The 25,327-nt window shown below is 38.8% G+C and overlaps 1 protein-coding gene across 4 annotated transcripts in view; it reads left to right on the top strand.

The window, feature by feature from the left end:
* Nucleotides 1-25,327, top strand: part of GAPVD1 (GTPase activating protein and VPS9 domains 1) — a 79,922-nt gene that overhangs the window by 32,716 nt on the left and 21,879 nt on the right. For 2 of the 4 annotated variants that reach the window (XM_046022184.1, XM_046022182.1), the window contains exons 3-14: nucleotides 145-988; nucleotides 4,449-4,535; nucleotides 5,929-6,063; nucleotides 6,209-6,398; nucleotides 10,422-10,582; nucleotides 13,410-13,476; nucleotides 15,184-15,309; nucleotides 17,290-17,463; nucleotides 19,105-19,245; nucleotides 20,331-20,465; nucleotides 20,931-21,050; nucleotides 25,202-25,279. In XM_046022184.1, coding sequence (XP_045878140.1) covers nucleotides 145-988; nucleotides 4,449-4,535; nucleotides 5,929-6,063; nucleotides 6,209-6,398; nucleotides 10,422-10,582; nucleotides 13,410-13,476; nucleotides 15,184-15,309; nucleotides 17,290-17,463; nucleotides 19,105-19,245; nucleotides 20,331-20,465; nucleotides 20,931-21,050; nucleotides 25,202-25,279 — 2,258 coding nt within the window. Of the gene's footprint in view, nucleotides 1-144; nucleotides 989-4,448; nucleotides 4,536-5,928; nucleotides 6,064-6,208; nucleotides 6,399-10,421; nucleotides 10,583-13,409; nucleotides 13,540-15,183; nucleotides 15,310-17,289; nucleotides 17,464-19,104; nucleotides 19,246-20,330; nucleotides 20,466-20,930; nucleotides 21,051-25,201; nucleotides 25,280-25,327 lie in introns of all 4 variants that reach the window. The other 2 variants (XM_046022183.1, XM_046022181.1) reach the window with 1 other exon arrangement.

The raw sequence follows: 25,327 nt of genomic DNA, 5'->3' as shown, positions 1-25,327 counted from the left end.
ATGCTGAACAGGTGGGCTGGAAGATTTGAGCAGTTTGGAGTGATCTCATTACTAGGACTATAATCTGTCTACATTTCCAGGTTTCAGTGATATTGTATTATTGTTACTGATTTTTATTGTTTTGCTTGTTTGCTCATTTTTTAGTGCTGAAGCTTCCCCTGCTGAATGTTGCCAACATGCCAAGATTTTGGAAGATACCCAGTTTGTTGATGGATACAAGCAATTGGGATTTCAGGAGACTGCTTATGGAGAATTCTTGAGTCGATTAAGGGAAAATCCTCGTCTTATTGCCTCCTCTTTGGTTGCTGGGGAGAAACTTAATCAGGAGAACACACAAAGTGTTATATACACAGTTTTTACCTCTCTTTATGGCAACTGCATTATGCAAGAAGATGAAAGCTACCTCCTTCAGGTTTTGAGATACTTGATTGAATTTGAACTTAAAGAAAGTGACAACCCCAGGCGACTTTTGAGGAGAGGAACCTGTGCCTTCAGCATCTTATTTAAACTTTTTTCTGAAGGACTCTTTTCTGCCAAACTTTTCCTCACAGCTACTTTACATGAGCCAATCATGCAGCTGCTTGTTGAAGATGAAGACCACCTGGAGACAGATCCAAACAAGCTGATCGATAGGTTCTCCCCATTACAACAGGAAAAGCTCTTTGGAGAGAAAGGCTCAGATAGATTTAGGCAAAAGGTTCAAGAGATGGTGGATTCCAATGAGGCCAAACTGGTGGCTCTGGTGAACAAGTTTATTGGTTATCTCAAACAGAACACGTACTGCTTTCCACATAGTTTGAGGTGGATTGTGTCACAGATGTACAAAACCCTCTCCTGTGTAGACAGACTGGAAGTTGGGGAGGTCAGGGCAATGTGTACTGATCTCCTCTTGGCCTGCTTCATTTGTCCTGCAGTTGTCAATCCAGAACAGTATGGAATAATTTCTGATGCTCCTATTAATGAGGTGGCAAGATTTAATCTGATGCAGGTACGCTTTTTAATGTGGCATGCAGTCGAAAGTCAGTTGAGTGAGTAGTGGGCTGGGAACAGAAAATATGATGGCAATATGTATACAGTCTTACTATTCTGTTTCCTCAAACTGGCTTAAATATTTCTTCTTTTTTTTTTTTTTTTTAAGATTTTTATTTATTTATTTGACAGTGACACAGCATGAGAGGGAACAGGCAGCGGGGAGTGGGAGAGGGAGAAGCAGGCTTCCCGCGGAGCAGGGATCCCTATGTGGGGCTCTGTCCCAGGACCCTGGGATCGTGACCTGAGCAGAAGACAGACACTTAACGACTGAGCCCACCCAGGCGCCCCTAAATATTTGCTTCTTAAGAAATAAAAGCAGTTACGGGGCACCTGGGTAGCTCAGTCAGTTGAGTGTCCCTCTCTTGGTTTCAGCTCAGGTCGTGATCTCAGGGTTGTAGGATAGAGCCCTGCTTTGGTCTCCAAGGTCTAACTCTACCCTCAGCGGGGCATCTGTTTGAGAGTCTCTCCCTTTGCCCTCCCCTCACCCCTTGTATACACACACAGACACACACACTCACTCACTCACTCTCTCTCTCTGAAATAAATTTTAAAAAGAAAGAAAAGCAGTTAAATTAGGATTTAAAGATACCGTAGTCATAAAATATTAGTTTTGGGGGCACCTGGTGTCTCAGTCTGGTAGGCATTTGCCTTTGACTCAGGTCATGATCCCTCAGGATTCTGGGATCAAGCCCCGCATTGGACTTTCTGCTCTGCAGGGAGCCTGCTTCTCCCTGTCCCTCTGCCTGCTGCTCCACCTGTTTGTGCTTGCACTCTCTCTCTCTCTGTCAAACAAATACAGTCCTAAAAAATATATTTTGTTAGTTTTTCCTGTGTAAAGATTTATTTATTTATTTTAGAGAGGGAGAGTGAGGAAAGGGGCAGGAGAAGGAGGGAAATCCTTGAGCAGACTCCCCACTGAGCTTGGATCCCAATGTGGGGCCTGATCCCAGGACTGAGTTCATGGCCTGAGCCAAAACCAAGAGTCGGACTCCTGACCGACTGACCCATCCAAGTGCCCCTTGTGTTAGTTTTTACTCTTTTCTTTTCTTTTTTTTATTTGAGAAAGAGTGTGAGAGCACAAGTTGGGGGAGGACAGAAGAGGGAGAAGCAGACTTCCTACGGAGCAGGGAGCCTGCTGTGGGGCTCGATCCCGGGACTCTGAGGGCAGACACTTAACCAACTGAACTACCCAGGCACCCCTAGTTGATTAGATTTTCTAGAACAGGGCCACCATCCCTTTACCATGATTTCAAAACCAGGGTGATTGAAAATATTTATGCATTATCTTTTATACATTGTTTGGTAGCAAAACATGACCTGAACTAACACGAGACTGTTTAATCACTGCTAGTTATTCCTTTTACGGCTAATGAATACTCAGGTTTTGCTGCAGAAATGTGAATACATTTGATTACAGGATGCTTCCCTTAATACTGCCTATGTTACATATATGTGCTAATCGACCTTTCTAAAATCTTTAAATTTTGAAATCTGAAATTCTTCTGGTCCTCAGAGTTCCAGAAAGAGGAGGTTTGGATTTATGTTAGCAGTTTTTTCCCCTTTATCATGAGAACTACTGAAATCTTGTTATTTATTTATTTTTTGGGGGGGGAGGGGCCAAGGGAGGGGGTGAGAAAGAGAATCCTAAGCATGCTCCGTGCCCAGTGTAGAGCCTGACATGGGGCTGGATCTCACAACCCTGAGATACGACCTAAGCCGAAAGCAAGAGTCGGATGCTTAACTGACTGAGACACTCATGCACCTCCATGTTATTATTTCTTTTTTCTTTTTTAAAGATTTTATTTATTTTTATTTGAGAGAGAGCATGAGAGGGGAGAAGGCCAGAGGGAAAAACAGACTCCCCACGGAGTTTGAAGCCCGATACGAGACTCGATCCTGGGACTCTGGAATTATGACCTGAGCTGAAGGCAGTCGCACAACCAACTGAGCCACCCAGGCGCCCCATGTTATTATTTATTAAGGGAATCTTTTAATCATATCCGGTCCCCCAGAAATACTGTAAAGAAAAAACTGAGTTTATTTGGAATATATCTTTGGATGATTTTTTTTTTTAATGATAAGCTTTTTTTCCCCATGGTCATTTCTGTTATGTTGTTATATTTAGCAATTAACTATATAAAAATCCCTGAAGTAAAACTAAAAGATTTTTATCATCTATGAAGCACTAAATTTATTCTTAATATAGTGTAGTTCTAGGTTTTTATTTTTATCATTCCAGTAGAGATTGAATCACTTATTGTCAAAATGAGTAAAAAAGGAAACTGGGGGTTGCTGGGGGGAGGTGGGATTGGGAGAGGGGGAGGGGGCTATGGACATTGGGGAGGGTAAGTGCTATCGTGAGTGCTGTGAAGTGTGTAAACCTGGCGATTCACAGACCTGTACCCCTGGGGATAAAAATACATTATATGTTTATTAAAAAAAAAAAATTTGGAAGGGGAGGCGAACCATAAGAGACTATGGACTCTGAAAAACAACCTGAGGGTTTTGAAGGGTCAGGGGTGGGAGGTTGGGGGAACAGGTGGTGGGTAATGGGGAGGGCACGTTTTGCATGGAGCACTGGGTGTTGTGCAAAAAATGAATACTGTTACGCTGAAAAAATAAATAAAATGGAAAAAAAAATGAGTAAAAAAGGGAATTATACCAGATATTAAGATGATACTGTATGGTATTGGCGTTCCCCAGAGTGTCTTTAAAGAGAGTAGATTAAGGTCGCTTGGGTGGCTCAGTCGATAAGCGTCCAACTCTTAATTTTGGCTCAGGTCATTATCTTAGGTTTATGAGAAGGAGCCCCATGTTGGGCTCCGTGCTGAGTGGGGAGTCTGCGTGAAACTCTCTCTCTCCCTCTGTCCCTTCTGCCTCCTCTGCAATAAATAAACAAATAAATCTTAAGGAAAAAAGTAAGAGTAAATTAACAGTTCTCTTTTACCAGTAAGGAACCTGCTTTGTGAATTAACATTTACTTTCCAAGCAGCTCTGTTCTGTAGGATTTTTTTAAATCTAAAAAAAAATTCTACCTTAAGTATTCTGTGAATTATAAAGGGAGATGTACTTAATATTAACTTCAAGTAATTTGAATCAAGTTTTGCAAGTGAATTTTAAAATATCTAAATGTGTGAAAAGTATAATCAGAAACAAAGGTGTCTTATTTTTATTTTATATCATCAATGTAATGTTAAAGTAAAATTTTCTATTGTCTATGACTCTTCATCTAAATATAGTAAAAGCTGATGTAGAGAAGATACACATTTAATTTGGGACCCTACTTTGCATGCCTGGTCAGATGGTATAAATATTATTATGAAACAGCTTTTTAGACTAGAATGAAAGCACTTTCATAGTGAATGATTTTTAAGTATCTATAGCCCACGTCTCCCGACCACTGCTTTGGGTTGCAGGTTGGCCGCCTTTTGCAGCAGTTGGCAATGACCGGCTCTGAAGAGGGAGATCCCCGGACAAAGAGCAGCCTTGGAAAATTTGACAAAGTAAGAATACTATCTTGTGTGAATTACCGTTTATAGAAAATATTCCCAAAGTATTAGTGAATTTAACTGTTGCCTTTGTTAAGTCTTGTTGTCCTTTAGTTTATTGAGAATAAACTAAATATTCTTTTCAGTTACGCTTAGTATAGCTATAGAGAATACAGTGTTGGATTAGTAGCATTTAAAGGAAGATGTCAGTAAAGATTACTAATTCTTACTTATTAAACTGTTGAGGAGATGTCACTATAATGAGAGCCAAAGAGCTATTAAGATTATTTTATTTTAAAAATTTATAAGGAGCCTGGCTTGCTCAGTTGGTAGAACATGCAATTCTTGATCTCGGGGTTAGAGTTTCAGCCTCACATAGGATGCAGAGATTACTTTAAATATTTTATTCATTTATTTATTTTAGAGAGAGGGAGCGTGCATATGCAGGCAGGGGGAGGAGCAGAAAGAGAAGGAGGGGGAAAGAATTTCAAGCAGACTCCATGCTAAGTGCAGAGCCTCACACAGGGCTCGATCCTATGACCCCAAGATCCTTACCAGAGCAGAAACGAGGAGTCCGATGAGCTGCCCAGTTTTCCCGGGTATAGAGATTACTTAAAAAAAAAAAAAAAAGGTCTTAAATAAATAAGGTTGCTCAGTTGGTTGAATGTCTGACTCTTGGATTCTGTTTGGATCATGATCTCAGGGTCCTGAGATTGGCCCAGGTCGGGCTCTGCGCTCAGCCGGAAGTCTGCTTTAGGTTTTCTCTTTGTCCCCTTCTTCTGTGCCTCCCCACTGAGTGCATGTGTGTGCTCGTGCATTCACTTGCTCTCTCTGAAATGGATGAATAAATCTTTAAATAAATAGATAGTTTAGTTTAAAAAAATCACTAAAGCACATCGGTAATAATTATATAATTTTAAGTGTATTTCATAAATATGTTTTATGGCATTGTTCAGTTAAATTAGATTTTAATCATATTTCAGTAGGCTATATATTCAGCCTTATTTAAAATTCAGAGGTTATATAGTGAAATTCCACTTTACCTCTGATCTCTAACCTTTATTTCCTCCCCAGAAGGTTCTTGATGTTCTCAGTTTTTCATGTTTTCTTCAAGAGGTCTATATGTGTAGAAGCAAATTCTTATATATGTTTTCCCAGTCACCCCATCCCCTTCTTTTCACAAGTGGTAGGGTAGTGTGGACTGTTCTGTGTCATGCTGGTTTCATGTACCATAATTTCACGGAGACAATTCTGTGTCAGTTCAAAAAGAATTTAATTTTTTCATTGTTGGGTTTAATATAATTTTCAAGAAGAAAAACTTCTTGTGTGCTTGTCTACCTTAATTAGAAATTTTGTTCCCTTATTTGAAAGAGGAAATATTTCATTGTGATCTTTTCCTGTTTAACAGAGCTGTGTTGCTGCTTTTCTTGATGTCGTGATTGGGGGCCGTGCAGTGGAGACCCCTCCAATGTCCTCCGTTAATCTTCTGGAAGGATTGAGCAGAACTGTGGTTTATATAACCTATAGTCAGCTTATTACTCTGGTAATGGCCTTATTCTTTAATAGGATTTTCTCAAAAGTCATTTATCTAAGCATGGGCAGAATCATAGATGAGTACATTGTGTGAGAAATAGATACTGTGTTTGAAAAATTGGTCTCACTAGCTAATGTCCTTTTACCTTTGCCAGGTGAATTTTATGAAGAGTGTGATGTCGGGAGATCAACTGAGAGAAGATAGGATGGCTCTTGACAATTTATTGGCGAACCTGCCCCAGGCAAAGCCGGGAAAAAGCAGCAGTTTGGAAATGACCCCGTATAATACTCCTCAGCTGTCTCCAGCAACCACCCCAGCAAATAAAAAGAATCGATTGCCTATAGGTAAAGAGCATTTCTCATATTCGGGCTTTCCTTAAATTTAGTGTTTTTAATTGGCCTTCATTATTGCTCAGTGTTTCGGAATATGATTTTAAATAATTTGGGAAAGCCTTTCTCTTTGTGTTTATTGATACCAATACAATTTTTAAAAATTGTACCAGTTAGTTAAGGTTTATAAGTAGGTTTTAGCTTTATCTAGATGTACTTTTCACAATTAATTGAGATCATGCTACCTACAGTATACTTTGTTCATATTTTTAGTAACTTTTTTAGGAAAAATAGGAAGTGTCATTTGAAATATATAGCCCTGTCATTTCTTCAAAGTTCTAAATAATACAAGAAAATAATAACTTAGAGGTTTCTGTCAGTAAATATGAAAATACAGTTATAATTTTTCCATTATTATTATTAATAATTTTTTGTCAGGGAGCTAAGGTATCTTTGTTATTTTATAAAACAAAGATTTCATTTTATTTTATCAAGCTTATTTAAGAATTGGGTTTAGGGTGCCTGGGTGGTGGCTCAGTCGGCTGGGCCACTGCCTTCAGTTCGGGTCATGATCCTGGAGTCCTTGGATCGAGTCCCGCGTCGGGCTCCCAGCTCCATGAGGAGTCTGCTTCTCACTCTGACCTTCTCCCCTCTCACGCTCTCTCTCACTCTCAAATAAATAAATAAAATCTAAAAAAAAAAAAAAATTGGGGTTAATTACGTTTTATTCATTTAGTAAACATCTGTTATCTACACACACACACACACACACACACACACACACACACACTGAACATTACCATGTACTCTGTACCAGACTCTGGATGAGCACTTTATAGATGTTATTTCATTTAATTCATGCAAAAAAGTTGATGCAGAAAGAGTAGGTATAATCACTATCCTGCATGGGGTGTGCACCATGTTAGACACCTGGGGATACAAAGACCATTAGGATATGCTCTTGCTTTGGTAGTTGCTGGTAGTCTAACTGGGGAGAATCAGAGGAGTCCAGTTGCCGTCATTACACTGTGTTTGATGGAGATAAGTATGCATGAGGTTTATGGGGCACCCATGTTGGCTGGGTGGTGATGGTGTCAGGAGAAGATCCTGGAGACAGTGAAGCTTATACTTTTTCTTGAAGGATGAGTGGGAGTTAGACAAAATAGACCAGAGAGGGAGAGAAAGAGTGTTTAAGCCAAGGGAACAGTGTTTTAGTGCCAATTTTTAAATGAAAATGAGGAGCTCAGCACCAGTTAGTGAACATGAATAGTTACTTTATTTTACACATTTTGAAGAATGGGATTTCATTTTTAAGCTTCCATGAGCTGATTTGTTAAGAACTGACAGTTTCTTAAAGTTAATCCATCTTATATTTAACATAATACGGAATAATATCATCAACAAAAATATGGCAAGATGTTCTTCAAATCTTTGGCTTTCATCATCCCAAAATATCAGTTTTCAGAATTAAAAATAGAAAAAGACAAAGTTTGACACTCAGTGATTTTTAAAAAATATTTTTAAATTTAGAGAGAGAAAGAGGGAGTGGGAGCACACGAGCAGGGTGGGAGGCAGAGGGAGAGAGAGATAAGCAGAGTCCCCACTGAGTGTGGGGCCTGATATGGGGCTCTATTTTACAACCCTAAGATCATAACCTGAACCGAAATCAAGAGTTGGGCATTTAACTACCACCCACGCAGGTGCCCCAACACACAATTATTTTTAATGTTAGAGCTTGTTTGCACTTTCTCTTTTTAAAAGATTATTTATTTATTTATTTGAGAGAGAGAGAATGAGAAAGAGAGAGCATGGGAGGGGACAGGTCAGAGGGAGAAACAGACTCCCCACCGAGCAGGGAGCTTGATGTGGGACTCGATCCCGGGACTCCCAAGGTCATGACCTGAGCCCAAGGTAGTTGCTTAACCAACTGAGCCACCCAGGCACCCATTGTTTGCACTTTTTTAACGTGAAGAATTAAGTGATTTTTAGTAAATCAGAGATTTTTTTTTCCCTCCATTATTCACTCCTGTTTGTTCATTTCTTGTCATCTAGAAGTATCATTAAATATGGGTATAATGAAAAGGAAATTTCAGTTGTTTGCCCACTGTTAGTCCATATAGTCCTATGACCTGGTCATTGAATTTATTTCATATTTTTTGAAAATGTGTCCATTATTTCAGAGGGTTGATTCTCTTTCTGTTTAATGCTTTCGCAACCCAGGACAACAGTTAGCAGCCATCACTGCCTGGGATTCCTCAGCCACCAATCTTACTGCTCATATTACTCTAGTAACCCCATTTGGTGGGTAATAGGCTGTTCTTCCTCTTCTTATGTAACTTTCATTTGAAAAATAGTATATGAAAGTGTGCTCCATGTGCATGTTGCTTTTGCTTTATGTAAATTGCTACATGGATTTTGGTTACTTGCATTTTTATAAATTATAAGGTTTGTTTCTTAAGATTCATGTAGTTATTCATGAAGTGGAATTTAAGTTCCCAGTTCAGGAGAAGACAGTGAGTGAGGGTCAGCAAATAAAGGTGGGAGGGAGCCTATATTCAGCTTTTGGAAATTGAAGTGTGCTCTGGATTTTGAAAGAAAGAGCGATTGATGAACAGATCTACAGCATTGTGTAGGGGACTCTTCATATTCCCTCTCACTTTTTTAAGATTTATTTATTAGAGAGAGAGAGAGAATGCACACACACACGGGCGGAAGGGCAGAGAGGAGAGGGAAAGAATCTCAAGCAGACTCCCCACTGAGCGCGGGACTTGACATTGGGCTTGATCCTACAGTCCTGAGATCATGACCTGAGCCGAAACCAAGAGTTAGAATCTCAACCAGCTGAGCCCCCCGGCACCCCAAGAGAATTCTTTATATTTGTCTTCAAGTAGGTCAGCTTTCACTCAAAGTGAAGTTGAAAGACATTTGTTATTTATAGTGGTTTTGCTTTATGTCTGTACTTTTGATTATTTTGTACCGAAGTAGAATTTGTATTTGGGATTCCGGTTATGCTGAATTTTATTGCCCTCTGAAAGAAATTTGAAACTTAACACAGAAGACTTAAACTCATAGAGAAATTGCCAAACTATCTAAATCTTTCAGTATCCAAAAGTTCTTGTAAGGTGTGTGGGATGGTTATTTATTTATTATTTTTTTTAAAAAAGATTTTATTTATTTATTTGACAGATAGAGATCACAAGTAGGGAGAGAGGCAGGCAGAGAGAGAGGAGGAAGCAGGCTCCCTGCTGAGCAGAGAGCCCGATGTGGGGCTTGATCCCTGGACCCTGGGATCATGACCTGAGCAAAAGGCAGAGGCTTTAACCCACTGAGCCACCCAGGCGCCCCGGGATGGTTATTTTAGAAAAGTATTACTTGTTTTTACTTACAGGTAAAACTTGTTTAAAGAGAAAAACTTGTTTACTTATAGAAAAGAGCTCCCCCAAATAATTAGATTTTTCATTAATTTAGAATGTTTCTATAAAGCAGAAGGGAAACTTAATATTCAAATATAGGGAAGTCTTTTTTTTCTGCATTTTTGGAAAGAGATTAATACATTTCGGGGAAATCAGTGTGTTTTAAAAAACTGATTCTGATTTTGTCAGTGGTTGTCCAATTAGCATATATTACTTTATGTGGCTATCAGATTTCTGTAGGAAATTTTCTGACACTTATGAGTTCAGTGGCAGTTAAATCATGGGAGAAATAGTTGACGGTGTCGTGATAAGAAGTAAGGTAGTGCTCTTCTTGTCACCCCCAAATCTTAAGCTGAGAGATGTGTTTGCTGTTCCTGCAGGTGCGCTCATCTGTGTGTCACTCACTGTCAGGTGCACATAGACTATTGTTTCTATCAGTTTTGAAGGAGAATCTGTGTCACTCATTAGAGTAACTGGGAAGATGTAGGATTTTTTAAAAATTCATGTTCTCCACTCTTTTTTTGTGCATGCGCAAATGTCCTAGAAGATACATTTTTGTATTTACTGTACCATTTTCTTTATCTTGTCTTGTTCTCTAAATTATATTTGGAATTTTTTTTATTAGCAACTCGAAGTAGAAGCCGCACCAATGTGCTAATGGACTTACATATGGACCATGAAGGATCATCTCAAGAAACCATCCAGGAAGTACAGCCAGAAGAGGTGTTGGTCATTTCCTTAGGGACAGGTCCCCAGCTTACTCCAGGGATGATGTCAGAAAATGAGGTATGAATGTATTGTTACATGTAACTTAGAGCCATCAGTATTAAGGAATTCGGTTCTTTTTTTTTTTTTTTTTTTTTTCTAATTCATGGTCTCTTGCTTCTATGAGTGCATTAAATGCCAAACTCCCTGTGAACAGTTCTGGGGGGCCTTTCACATTAATGCATTGATAGCACAATAATTGGTGATTAGGGCTACACCGAAAGGAATTTCCTCATAGTCTTGAAGAGACAGGAAGCGAGGAAATTGTATGGAAATTGAAAAGACTTTTTCATTGACCTGTAGGAAATGTTTTTTTTGTTTCTTTTCTTTCTAATGATATACTAGTGGTATTCCTGCTTTAAAGAGCCAGACATTCTTTAGAAATACTCTCTGTTCTTTGGTTGGTTAGGAAGAAATGGAAGACAGAATTAAAAAGAAAACTAAGAAAGGAAAATATTTTGAAGAAATGGACTTGGGTGTGGGCATCACTTTTAAGATATTTGTATACAGAAGAGCTTGGGGCAGAGGCAAAAAGAATGAAGAAATCAAAAAGAAGCATCATTTTTATACTCAACAGGGACTGCTTATTAGTCAAGAAAACCTATTCATGACCTGGGATAGTATATGTGCTGCCGAAGCGAGCACTCATGACCTGGGATAAAGGGACTAGTTACAGTGGTCAATGAAGTGATGATAGTGGTTGGTACAGCTGTGTTTGGAACTGTGGCATGACCCTTAGGAAAGAGTTCTGTCCAGAACTCTGTACATACCCCCCCCCCCCCCCCCCCACACACACACATACAAATGAACTGGCAAAAACTGTCAGAATCAGCTTTTTAGGAACTCTAGAATGTAATAAACTTACAACATATGGGGAATGTTAGATGAGGAAAAGCAACTGCTGAATTTCAGTTAGGGAGTTGTAATTTCAGTTAGGGAGCTGTGGCGTTTTACCTTCCCTGATTAACCTTCCCCCAGTTCCCAGCTCTGGCAGTCCTGAAGGCAGCAGCCTGCATTCCTGTGCAGGGAAATCTCTTCCTTGTGGTATGAGCCGTTTGTTTGCTGTTAATCTTACCATTCTCTAGGCCTTTAGATAGATTTTTTTCCTGAAGATTCTTTGTACATTGCTCACTATGAGTTTAAAGATCCAAGTTATCTTAAAAATACAAAATGTAAAATTTTACGTCTGCATTTAATTTCAAGCAAATAGGAAAATTATTCTATTTTTATTTGTTTGAGTGGGAGGGGAGGGGAAGGCGCAAAGGGAGAGAAAGAATCTTTTTTTAAAAGATTTTATTTATTTGAGAGACAGAGAAAGCACGAGCAGGGGGAGGGGAGAAGGGGCAGAGGAAGAAGCAGACTCCTGCTGAACAGGGAGCCTGACGTGGGGCTCGATTCTAGCACCCTGAGTTCATGACCTGGGCCAAAGGAAGATGCTTAAGCGACTGAGCCACCCAGATGCCCCAGGAGTGAGAGAATCTTAAGCACTTGTCTCCACACCCAGCACAGAGTTGTATATGGGGCTCCATCACAGAGCTCAGAGCCCTGAGATCATGACCTGAGCCAAAATCAAGAGTCAGATGCTTAACCCACTAAGCACCCAGATACTCCCAAATTACTCTGTTTTTAAATGGCTTTTTAAAAACATCACATGAGGGGAGCCTGGGTGGCTCAGTGGGTTAAGCCACTGCCTTCGGCTCAGGTCATGATCTCAGGGTCCTGGGATCAAGTCCCGCATTGGGCTCTCTGCTCAGCAGGGAGCCTGCTTCCCTCTCTCTCTCTCTCTCTGCCTGCCTCTCTGCCTACTTGTGATCTCTCTGTCAAATAAATAAAATCTTAAAAAAAAAAAAACACAACATCACACGAATAAAGGGATAGAGCCATTGAAAAACCTTTTAATTTACTCATTTAAATGCAGGGCCAAAACAGCACTTACAGGGTTTTGAGTTTCTTCTTCTTAAGTGAGGAGACTGTTTTTCATATTCTGCCAACAACCTGGGATCCCAGTGACTGTGATTTCGAGTTCCAGGTGTGCTTAAAACATGCTGTTTGATTTTCAGCAAAGCACTCAGTTCTTCATTAGGTTGGAGATACATGTTTACAGCTGAGTTATGAGGCTTGTGTGGAGTGACAAAGTAATTCTGTTATTTGGAAGTCATCTAACAAGTAGAAACCTTGTAAAAAGGCCATCCGCTTTAAGCTAGAGACGGCTGCAAAGGCACACTTCAGCTCCTGGTATGGGCTTTGTGGCTGTGTATATGGTGATTGACGCAAGGTTCAAACTGGATTGATTGAATTCTGGTGCCTACAAGATACTTTGTTCCTGTTTTCTTCCTGTGAAATCAGCTTATCAACTTTTGAAAAAATGTACTGCAATTTTAATGTCATTTTGCCACAGAAAGAATGCTTTCTGTGCATCTTTTTAGATTTAATCCTCAGCAGCTCCATGGTATGCATACTGTACCATGACTCTTTTATAGATAAAGAAGCTTAAATCACTTACCCAAGACTACATAGTTGGCACATGGCAGAGCCGGAAGGACCGGCCTGCTGATTCCAAAGCCTTTTGATTCTTATGATCCTACCCATTGCTCACAGATACCTGATTGCCTGTTCACTCTGATACCGGGTGATGGAAGGGTGTAGGTCCACTTTTTTTTTTTTTTTTTTAATTAATCTGCTTGATCAGTTAACTACAGTTAAAAGCTTGATCAGAATCTTGTAAATGGGTTTTTTCTTAAAAATGAAAATTTAAGATTAAGAAGAACTTAAATATGCATTTGCTGTGTTCTGTTTTCATATCAGTAACCTCTCAGTTCTGATAAACCAATGGTGTTTTATTTTTCAGGTCCTAAACATGCAACTTTCGGATGGAGGACAAGGAGATGTCCCTGTCGATGAAAACAAACTCCACGGTAAACCTGATAAAACCTTGCGCTTTTCCCTCTGCAGTGATAATCTGGAAGGAATATCTGAAGGTGAAGGGTTACTTCATTCAAAGAGTTAATGTGATTCAAGTAATGCTTTGTTTTGTGATCTTTAAAGGAGCCTTATAAATTATAATTATACCATCTGTTCCTCTCCCTGAGGAGAGTAATGAAGTTTTCCTCTAATGATCTTGAACAGTTGGCTGTAAAGATTGTTTCTGGAATAAATTAAGATTGCAAGAAAAAAATTTAAAAAAGAAAAAGATTGCAAGAGACCTTTGATCATATAAAATAGAGAAGATATAGGTCTTTATTGAGACTTGAATAATGTCAAGTTTCTCTAGTATTAATTAATGTATCCCGAAGCTTATGAAGCTCCTTTAGAGGGATAGAGTGCATGTCTAAATGGGAGAAATGGACTCAGTAGTATTTTAAGATGTTGTGTATACCTTTATTCTGTATTTCTTTATTCACACACACATCTTTATGGAGCAGGAAGATACAGTGGAATGGGAATAACATTAGAAAATTAAAACTGTAGATTGTGTAGTGAGAATTTGTCATTTCATGTATGAGGACAAACTTTTTTAATGAAGAAAGTTGAGTTTACTATCATTTTAAGCAAAATATAATTTTTCCTTCTTCTCTAACTTTTTAGAATAGAAGTAATGTACATTTATTCTAGAAAATGCAGAAAAGAAATTGAATCATTATAATTTCATCATTCTATTTTTTGGGGGGCTTGAACCTATGACCCTGGGATCACAACCTGAGCTGAGATCAAGAGTTGGATGCTTACCTGACTGAATCGCCCAGACACCCGTACCGTTCTATTAATAGCAGCATTTTGGTTTATAGCAAGAGTAGGTTTATGTTGTTTTGTAACCCTTTTTTGTTTAACAGTCTAGCGGCGACACTTCCCTTTCTTAAATAACTTAGGTTCTTAATGGTTTTTTTCTTTAACTTCAAGTGGGCATAATTTATTTAAACATTCTTGCATGATTTAACATATAGATTGTTTTTACTTTCCAAGCATTATAAAAAGCCCTTCGACAAGCAGTGTTAGGTGAATTTTTGTGTTGTTTCCTAGGATAAATTCCTAGAAGCACAATTGCTGGCTTAAAGGGCCTGTGTATTTTTAAGGTACAGATGTAGTATTAAAAGCACCCTGGGACACCTGGGTGGCTCAGTTGGTTAAGCATCCCACTCTTGATTTCGGCTCAGGTCATGATCTCAGGGTCGTTAGGTTGTGCCCTACATTAGCCTCCATGCTGGGCGTGGAGCCTTCTTGAGATTCTCTTTCCCTTTTTCTCTGCCCCTCCCCCACAATAAATAAAAAATATTAGAAAGCATCTTAGTGAAAATGAATACATGAAGACACCTTGGGGCACCTTGGTGGCTCAGTTGGTTAAGCATCTGGCTCTTGATCTCAGCTGAGGTTATGATCGTGGGGTTGTGGTATCGAGCCCCACATCTGGCTCCGTGCTCAGCGGGGAGTCTGCTTGAGATTTTCTGTCTCTCCCTCTGCTTCTCCCTGTGCCCCATGCTCGCATACTTTCTCTCTCTAAAATAAATACATACATAGAAATAAATAAATGCACCTTAATCAGTTTTCAGTCTGTTACTAGGCATGAAAAGTTGCATGGTGGCTTGTGACTTTTAAAAAGCGTACTCACAGTATAAACATTTCTCTAGGTCCATCAAATCGCTCTAATTCAGTGTCCTCTCTAGACCTGGAAGGAGAGTCTGTATCAGAACTTGGAGCAGGACCTTCTGGGAGTAATGGAGTTGAAGCTCTCCAGCTATTAGAGCATGAACAAGGTAAAGTGAAGTTGAACACATTTGTTCAAGTAGCAAAGAATTTGCCTGGCTGCAGGATAAACTGTTTCCACGTAGGCTGTGTTCAGTAAAAGAGTAAATGTAGGTTGTTTATATAACGACCAGAAAACTTGCATTTATTCATAATTCTTTCAGTTAAAAATGTTCAGTTGGGGGCTCCTGGGTGGCTCAGTGGATTAATAAGCCTCTGCCTTTAGCTCAGGTGATGATCCCAGGGTGTGGGATCGAGCACCACATCGGATTCTCTGCTCAGCAGGAAGCCTGTTCTCCCTCTTTTTCTGCCTGCCTCTCTGCCTACTTGTGATCTCTCTGTCAAATAAATAAATAAACTCTTTAAAAAAATATTTAGTTGGTAAATGAATTATTTTAGGCTTAAGTTACATAGAATAATTAAAATGAATTGCTTGAATTCTATAATATTTGGCATTTCAGTTCTGTAAATACTGAAATTTTAAGGGATACAAAGATAAATACTTGGGGTTAAAGGCACTTGGAATAGGGAGAGGATGGTATACAAGTGTCTGAAAGTGTTATAAAGGGCCTTGGCGATTGTGAGTGGGAGATACAGGTGGTTAGAAGTGTAGGAAAAAACTTAGTGGAAAAAAATGCTATCCTTGAAGCCCGGCTCGCATTGCACTGGCAGAAGCTAAAGATGGGGCATTCTAGGTGAAGGAATAGAATAGTACAAGCAGGTCAGGGAAGTGGGAAACCATAATACTTAACTCAGGAACTGCCAAGTAGGGGAATAATGTGGGGTAAGGACTGAAAAGTAGATGGATCCCTGTTGTGCTTTAGGAAGATGAATTTGAAAAAGTTCTTCGGATTTGTTGATTTAAAGATCACTGGTGGCCTTCAAGGGAGTGTTGATGGCAGATTGCAGATCAGCTGGGTCAGAGGCAATATTCCGAAACCTGAGTGCGCATAAAAATAACCTGGGAAACTAAAAGCCATTTCCCATGCCTCATTTCTAGGAATCCTTGTGCAGTTCATTTTCAGAAAGGAAAAGAGCATTGCCAGTTGGGATATGTGTGACTGGAATAAAAGTAGTAGTATATTTTACTGGACTAGTTTGTCATATCAGTTAGCATTAAATTTTCTGCAAATAAGAAGGAAATCTAAAATAATAGTTTAAAACAGAAGTTGAAAGAATATCACTTAACAAGCCATCTAGGTGATTCTGATGTAGGTGGTTGGTGTCTACATTTGGTGAACACGAGGTTAATAAATCGAGACAAATTATAGACTATTTTACTTATTAGTCAAGGGAAGAGAGAAAACTCAAGTATCAGGGGAATGTATTCAAGGCAAATGAAAAAAATATTTTTCTATCAGTTCATTATTGCCGGAGTAATTGCTATATAACAAACCACCTCAAAACTTAGTGACTTAAAATAACATTTATTTGTGCTCTCAAGTCTGTGGGTTAGCTGGGTGGTTCTGATTTCGACTGGACTGACTCATGTATCTATAGTCACTGGTGCTTGGGAAGGGAGCTCTTCCAGTCTTAGCTGGGGGACAGTTGTTCAGTGAGGAGGTGGCTGCTCACTGTGGTCCTTCTTCCACCAGCGGGCTAGCTTAAACTTGTTCTCATGGCAGAACCAAGGGTGAAAAAGAGGGCAGAAGTTTTTAAGGGTCTTCTGAGGTCTAGCCTTGGAACTGGCACACTTCTTTACTCTTTTGGCCAAATCAAGCAACAAAGCCTGTGCAAATACATGGAGAGGAAAGTATATCCCAGTTTTTTATCAGAATCACCCTGCAGAGGTTGCCCCAGTTAATCTTTCAGAAATGGGGGTCCATATCCTGAGCTTTGTTCAGAGAGGGAAATAGTACATCCGTAGGGCGATAATCCAGAGCCTTGGTATTGCATGCTCAGTGTTCATGAGAAAATATGTATCTTTAAAGTTGATTTTAAAAAAATAGCTGTGCTGCCATTTTTAAAGTGCGTAATTTTGTTTTTGATAGCTACAACACAAGATAATCTTGATGATAAGCTAAGGAAATTTGAAATACGTGACATGATGGGACTGACAGATGACAGAGATATATCAGAAACAGTGAGTGAGACCTGGAGTACAGATGTCTTGGGAAGTGATTTTGACCCTAACATTGATGAAGATCGCTTACAAGAAATTGCAGGTAACTGCTGTTCAATTTCTCTGGAAGATTGCTGTTTAGTTATTCATATCCACCTACCCTTCGTGGGCAGGGACTTCAGCCTCTGACAGACAGACTGGGAAGCTGAGATAACTGTATGTAACAAGGCACTTGTGTCTTTCTTTCTTTACCTAAATATAGATAGTGTTTTTCCCTACCTGCATTTAAAACTCCCTCTTCCCTGCCAAAAAAGAAAAAACAGTCTTCTGAATTAGCTTCTTGTTTTCAGGGCATAGTATACATTCTTATGATATTCTATATGAGACTAAACATCTTACCTGAAGCTGAAAATTCTTATATATTATAGCCATAAAGTCTTTCAGAATAATATAGTACTGAGATTCTCTAAAAATTGAATTTAGTAGGGCAGCTGAGTGGCTCAGTCAGTAGAACACGTGGCTCTTGATGTCAGGGTTGTGAGTTGAAGGCCTGTGTTGGTCATAGAGCTTACTTTTAAAAAAAAAGAAAAAAGAAAAGAATTTTCTTTTGGAAGGATTAATTCAGTTCCAAAGAGTGACTATAGTTTTTTCTTTCTTTTTTTTAAAATATCAAGTGTATTGAGGTTCAATGTACATACTCTAAAACTCACCCTCTTTAGGCTACTGCTGTTCTTTGAGCTCTGAAAGATTTCATACGGTCCTATAAGCAGCATGTTCATTTTCACTTTAAATCATGGAACATTTCAGGCAAATCCAAGAGAGAAGATTGAACTCTGTGTACCCGTCATTCAGCTTCAACTAGCACACGTATACACGTGGCCGGTTTTGTCTCATCTCTTTTCCCATTACGCTTTTACCCTATCCCCCTGTTATGTTTAGGCAAGTTCCAGACATTATTTTATTTGTAATTATTTTATGATATATCTTTAAATGGTAACTTTCACCAGTAATCTTTTGCCAAAAGTTTCCTATGTACTATAGTAGAATTGTTCTTTTGTTAGGCATAATTAGACTTTGCGGAGCATCCTGAACTTGAGTATTTCTAACACGGGTATATAATCATGTTTAATCCTTTCTATTTGTCTTTATAAGTAGTGTAAACAGATTTCTTCATTGGTTTTGCATTACTTTCTTTCAGGGGCCAAACTAGTATATTTCCTGGCAGAAAGCTGTTTGAGCAATGAGCTGTATTTGCAGTTGAATGCGTGCTACAGAGACGTGTGTTTTCCTGCAAATACATTTTATTGCTCTGAATATGTGGCTGATGTGCCAGAAGAAAACATATTTGGCCAGTGTAACTTTCTGTGGTTAACTATCTTCATTTGAGTGTTTTTAATCCCTGTGAGGACTATACAGTTTAGGTATTTAGGGACACATGTAAAAATGTACTACAAAACCCAAATTAAAGCTAATTGAAATGACTTGACCCTAATGATGGATGTTTTCTCTATGGAGAGTCCAAGGTGAACAGGAGGAAACTGAGAAAAAGGAGCTGGTGCCATTGTGACCAAAGTGGGAAATTTGTGTTTTTAGTGGTGCTATTGATTGAAATTACACTTAACTTTGGCTTCCTTCTGGTGGATAGAGTAGAGATGACCTTAGCTTAGTGTTTGGCCCTTCTCCATTATCACTGCTCTTTCCATCAGGATCTTCGTTAACCCTTTGCTCCCCACTGGTTATACAGGTGCAGCAGCAGAGAACATGTTAGGCAGTTTACTGTGCCTGCCAGGTTCAGGGTCAGTGCTTCTTGACCCCTGCACTGGTTCTACCATATCAGAGACAACAAGCGAAGCTTGGAGTGTAGAGGTATTGCCAAGTGATTCAGGTTAGTATGCCATCATTGTTTGCTTTTTGATTTGCACAGAAGTTTTAAATATAAGGTATCTTAATTTCTGTACTATGTACATTTTTGTCAAGTGTGACACAACCATCTTACTAAGAATTTCATTGGACAGTTAGGGCATTTTCTGTCCATCAAGAAAAAAATGCAGTGTTGGATAGCATAGGCTAAGATGGCAGGTGCTTTTTGACTGTGTGTTCAGTTATTTTTAAGTATTTGGTAGCAACTCACCAGAGTTCTGTGTGGGACACTTAGTTCAGTATCTCCCACTGACTCATCACAAAATAGGAATAGCAGTACAACTTGAACCCTGAGCGGTTGGATGCTTGGTAAGCATGCCTAGATTCATCCCAGGGAGAACTTGACCCTTTAAAAGATAGCTAATATATTTTTGAAATGTACTGAAATTGAGACTCTCAAGTCTTGAGAATTATTTTGTACAGGATTATAATAAATGTATATAAAGTGTTTTGTACTTTCTCTTTTCTTAAAAATTACATTTCTTCTTTTTTTTGTATTCTGATTATGAAGATAAAACTTCGCTTTCAATGAAATGTCAACTACCAGAATGCAAATTTAAGTAACTGTATGTCTGAATTACATTCAATCTGGTTTACTTGGCTCAAGAGTAATTAAGTGATTCTGATATGTTTTATAGTATTAATGGACTCAGATATGCTGCCCTTTACATAAGGAGACAGTAGGATTAGCTTACTGTCTGTTGAGTGCCCGTAGAAGTTATTTTTTAGAAAATATTTGGTTTAATGTTAAGCTATTTTTGTATTCTCTTATTGAGTTTACTTCTTACCCAATAGCATATTTTATGAAATTAGTGATCTACAGGCAGAGTCTTCACCTTTGCACAAAAACTGGCCTATACTGGAATGAAAATCACAACCTCAGCTTCTTTAACAACTCGATCTAACCAACTTTGCTAACTGGCCCAGACTTAGAAATCTGTTTACAATGATTTCATTCACATTCTGGTAGCTTCCCTCATGTGGGTCACAAGCTGAAACCGCGGCGTGCTAACAGAATCACTAATGTGGCACCTCATGTCTTCTGTTTAGAGGCCCCGGATCTAAAGCAGGAGGAGCGTCTACAAGAACTGGAGAGCTGCTCTGGACTAGGTAGCACGTCTGATGATACAGATGTCAGGGAGGTCAGTTCCCGCCCCAGCACACCAGGCCTCAGTGTTGTGTCGGGTATGTCTGTCTTGTTTTAAGGAATAAGGATTGCAAGGTGTGTCCCCACCTCTCCATTTATAAAATCGATAACAAAGAGATATGTTTTATTTAAGAGTTGAGGAATTTCCAGGAAACAAAATTATTTCCATGGAACCTTAAGTCTCTGAGAACTTAATGTGTGGCTTTATAGAGCCTGTTGAAGTAATTGGCGAACAGTCTGTGTGTGTTCCCTAATTCTGTTCTTGGTGGCCTCTGCTACTGTATTTAAATAGCACATGAGACTTGTGATCGTGTTGCACAAATCAAGGTAAGCATATGTGGTCAGTGGTACAGTAAAGGATCTGAATCCAAACATCTTGCACGTATAGCCCTGGGACATACACATTTCGAGAATATTTACATTTCTCCAAACTTCATATGCTTTTTGTGTGGTTATTTCGTTCTTCTTGCTGTTTATTTTTTACTTTATTTATGTATTTAAAGGCATAAGTGCAACCTCTGAGGATATTCCCAATAAGATTGAAGACCTGAGATCCGAGTGCAGCTCTGATTTTGGGGGTAAAGATTCTGTCACTAGTCCAGACATGGATGAAGTAACTCATGGTAAGAAGGGGAAAGGAGAACGACTTAAAAATGATCACATTCAAACTGGCAGTCTTATATTTTTGTTGATGATAATATCAGTTGGTAGAGCACTTTGGGGTATAATTTGGCAGTGCGTATGTAAGGCCTTGAAAATTCATAAACCAGGGGTGCCTGTGGCTCACGTGGTTAAGCATCCAACTCTTGGTCTCAGCTCAGGTCTTGATCTCAGGGTCATGAGTTCAGAAAGGGAAAGGAAAAGAAAAGGAAAGAAAAAGAAAAGAAAGGAAATTCACAAACTAAATTTGGTTCAGTTAGCCTACTTTAGGACTCAGTCATCAGGAAACAGTTCCGTGTATGCAGAAGGTCTTATGTGCTTTGTAGCATTTACATGATGTTCTTCATAGCTTCCCTGTTGGCAGAAAATGAGAAACGACCTAAGGATTGGAAAATAGAATTGCTGAGTGAATTTTGACGCACCCACTTATAATTTATGCGGCTGTTTTGTTTTTGTTTTGTGGATGTTTTTTTAAAATCCTTTAAAGCATATGAAATAACTTGAAACTCTAGAAATGCTAGAACATAGTATCTCTTGGGAAATTTATCCTGAAGAATTTCATATGTAATATAATAAAACACTAAAAAACCTGTCAGGGGCGCCTGGTGGCTCAGTCGCTAAGTGTCTGCCTTCGGCTCAGGTCATGATCCCAGGGTCCTGGGATAGAGCCCCACATCGGGCTCCCTGCTCAGCGGGAGGCCTGCTTCTCCCTGTTTCCCACTCCTCGTGCTTGTGTTCTTCTCTCGCTGTGTCTATCAAATGAATAAATAAAATCTTTTTTAAAAAAAAGTAAAAAATAAATAAAAGACCTATCATAGAGAAAGCATAGGAAAGAAATACCAGAATGCTGGCAGTGGTTTTATGTGCTGGGGTTTTAGATACTTTTTCTTTCTCATAAAAGATGATTTTTGTTCTAAACCAAGATTTCTCATCCTCAGCAGTATTAACATTTCCGACCACGTGGTTCTTTGTTATGGAAACCTTTTCTGTGCCTTATAAGCTGTTTCGTGGCATCTCTGGCCTCTACCAGGAGCATAGCACCCTCCTTCTTCCCAGAAGGACCAGAACTTCCCAGACAACCAGAAGTGTCTCCAGATACTGGCAAATGATCCCTTGGGGAACAAAATAGCCCTATTTAAGAACCACTGTTCTAAATAAGGAGTTTTCAGAGTTATAGTCTCCATGGACCACTAACCTTAAGGCCCTTTTGGGAAATGAGGGGTAATGAGGTCAAAACTATTTTCATAGTAGTAAAAGGTTATTGTCCTTTTCACTGTATTGACATTTGCCCTGATGGGGCACAAGCAGAGGTGGGTAGATTTGCTAGGGCAGGCCTGAGCATGAAGCAGAGGGAGCAGTCACTATATTCTCTCCCAGTTAAAAAAGAGAGTTTTACATATGAGTATCTCTCATGAAGCAGTAAAAATTATTTAATTACATGTTAACCCTGAGTACACATCTGTTTAAAATTCTGGAGAAAGAGGAAATAGTCCTAATGCATTTTTTTTTTAAAGATTTTGTTTTTATTTATTTGACAGACAGAGAACACAAGTAGGCAGAGAGGCAGGCAGAGAGAGGGGAAGGGAAGCAGGCTCCCCGCTGAGCAGAGAGCCCGATGGGGGGGCTCGATCCCAGGACCCTGGGATCATGACCTGAGCCGAAGGCAGAGGCTTTAACCCACTGAGCCACCCAGGGGCCCTCCTAATGCGTTTCTGCTGCATGGGAAATGGGAATGTATCTGAAATGGGAAGTATCTCAAGGAAAAACACTTAGATGCTTATCGGAGCTGTGAGCTTAACTAGCTGTTTCTTCTCTCGTTTGTCTTTCATGACACACCATTTTTACTTGAAAAAAGGACTGACAAACTGTAGTCACTCATATTTGGGTATTTGGCAGGCATTTCTTGAAAATTAAACAAGAGAGCCTCGCACTTCAAGGAAAACCACCGGCGGAGTTTGTTAAGTGATAAAATTCAGGCTTTCAGATAAAAATGACAGTTGCAGAAAATTTGTATCCACCTTCATGAGCTTGACAGCTTACTGATATTTAAAGACTTTTCTGATGAGATTGGTGTTTTTTTTCTCATGAGAATGTAATTTTTTGATATTATGTATTGAAATGTGTCAACATGTGAAGATGTACATATCTAATTGAATCAGTATTTTCCAGGTGATCAGTGCATGATGTTATAGAAATCATTTAAAGTACAAGACAGACCAATTAATTTTAATGTAACAGAGTAAAAGTTCATTGATTTGGTTTCCGATTCTTAATTGTAGCTAACCTTTAAAAACTACTAATAAAGATTCGGTGTCGTATCATAGAAGAATGTGCATGGCTATCTGAGAAGGCTATTAAAATATCTTCCCTTTTCTAAGTACATATTTTTGTAAGGCCAGCTTTATATACTTCAATCAAAATATGTATTGCAACAGATTGAAAGCAGAAGCTCATATGACAGTCCAGCTCTGTTCATTAAAGGAATTTGTAAAAATTTAAAACAGTCACTCAACTTGTTATTTTTTTATTTTGAAAAATATTTTTTTCATTTAAAAGGGTTATTTGTATTATCATTTAACAGATGTGTTTAAATGAATTAATATATAAATACATATTTGTTTTCAGTTTTAATTTATGATATGGTAAGTACTGGTAGATATAACCAACATGTATAGGCTCTTTAGGGCAATAATTTTTAAGAATATAGAAGTGTCTTAAGACCAAAATTTTAAAACTGATATTCTAAGCTATCTTTCCTAATAATGTACTATTTTTATAATTTTAATGAAGGTAAATATATAGACAAAAGAAAAATCAAAAAACATAATATCAAAGAACTGTCATTCATTAGCATTAAAGAGTTCAGACTCAAAAAATTTAGAGTAACAGTTTCTTTTTTTTTAAGAGAGAGAGCACCCTTGATGGCGGGTGTGGGCTGGAGGTTGAGGGGAGGAGGGGCAAAGGGAGAGAGAGAATCTTAAGTGGGGCTCAGTCTCACAACCCTGAAATCATGACCTGAGCTGAAATCAGGAGTTGGATGTTTAACTGACTGAACCCCCGAGCACCCCTAGAGGAACAGTTTCTTTTATATATCTGAAAGTTTTATCCTCTGCATACTTACCTGTTTTAATATTCCTGATTTTATTTGTGTAGACATATGCTTAGAGGAGTCAGTTTTACTCCGTAGCTGAGAGTAGTTCAAGTCTGTTTTATGGTGTAATTAGTATTATTCATTTTTGTTAGGAGTACCTTTATAAATTTCATTTGCCTAGAGCAGTATAAGAATTTCAAATTGTACAACTTTTTATTTATACTCCTTCTAGGTAATATTGCCCTTATTATTATTATTATTATTATTATTAAAGATTTTGTTTATTTGAGAGTGAGAAAGAGAGAGCACAAGCAGGGCGAGAGACAAGAGGGAGAAGCAGTTTTGACTCGGCGCTCAATCCTAGGACCTGGGGATTATGACCTGAGTCAAAGGCAGACACTTCATTAACTGAGCCACCCAGGCACCCCTGCCCTTATTATTATTAATATTATTTTTTGTCCTTATTTTTATAGGTGGAAAGAAGGTGAGCCTCATGGCAATTGTCACATTCTGAAAATTTTGATGATCTACATATTTTGGCTCTGCTCTTTGCATTAACTATAATACAGTTTGGCCATTAAAACTGATTAACATGCAATGCTAGACCACTTAAGTGTTATTAAAATCCATGTATGTAGGTAAAAACATAACATGAATTTGAAGTAATCAGAATATGATATTTATTAGATTCTCTTTTTTTCTGACATGCTCCTCAAGTTCTGTTGATCAGAAAAGGAAAATTGGGGGGAGCACCTGGGTCACTCAGTTGAGCATCCGACTCTTGATTTCAGCCCACATTGTGATCTCAGGGTCGTGAGATCAAGCCCTGCATGGGGCTTGCTCTGGGTATGGAGTCTGCTAGGGATTCTTCTCCCTGTGTGCACTCTCTCTCAAATAATAAATCTTAAAAGAAGAAAAAAGAAAAGGAAAACTGTGGAAGAATGCTAGAACCTTTTTCACTATGTAGAAACTTACTGAGTGATGAGTTCTGATTTGGTCTTACAGTTTGCCTGTTTATTTTAGGCGCCCACCAGCTGACCTCTCCTCCTTCTCAGTCCGAGTCTGTACTTGCCATGTTTGATCCGCTGTCTTCACATGAAGGTAAACTAGTCAAATGAGCTTTTTGACTCTTACCCTGGGCAGAAGAAC

Source organism: Meles meles, chromosome 11 (genome assembly GCF_922984935.1).
Source record: "Meles meles chromosome 11, mMelMel3.1 paternal haplotype, whole genome shotgun sequence".
NCBI classification, from domain to species: Eukaryota; Metazoa; Chordata; class Mammalia; order Carnivora; family Mustelidae; genus Meles; species Meles meles.
The sequence above is the reverse complement of the archived record's forward strand: the minus strand, read 5'-3'. Positions and strand labels throughout refer to the sequence as shown.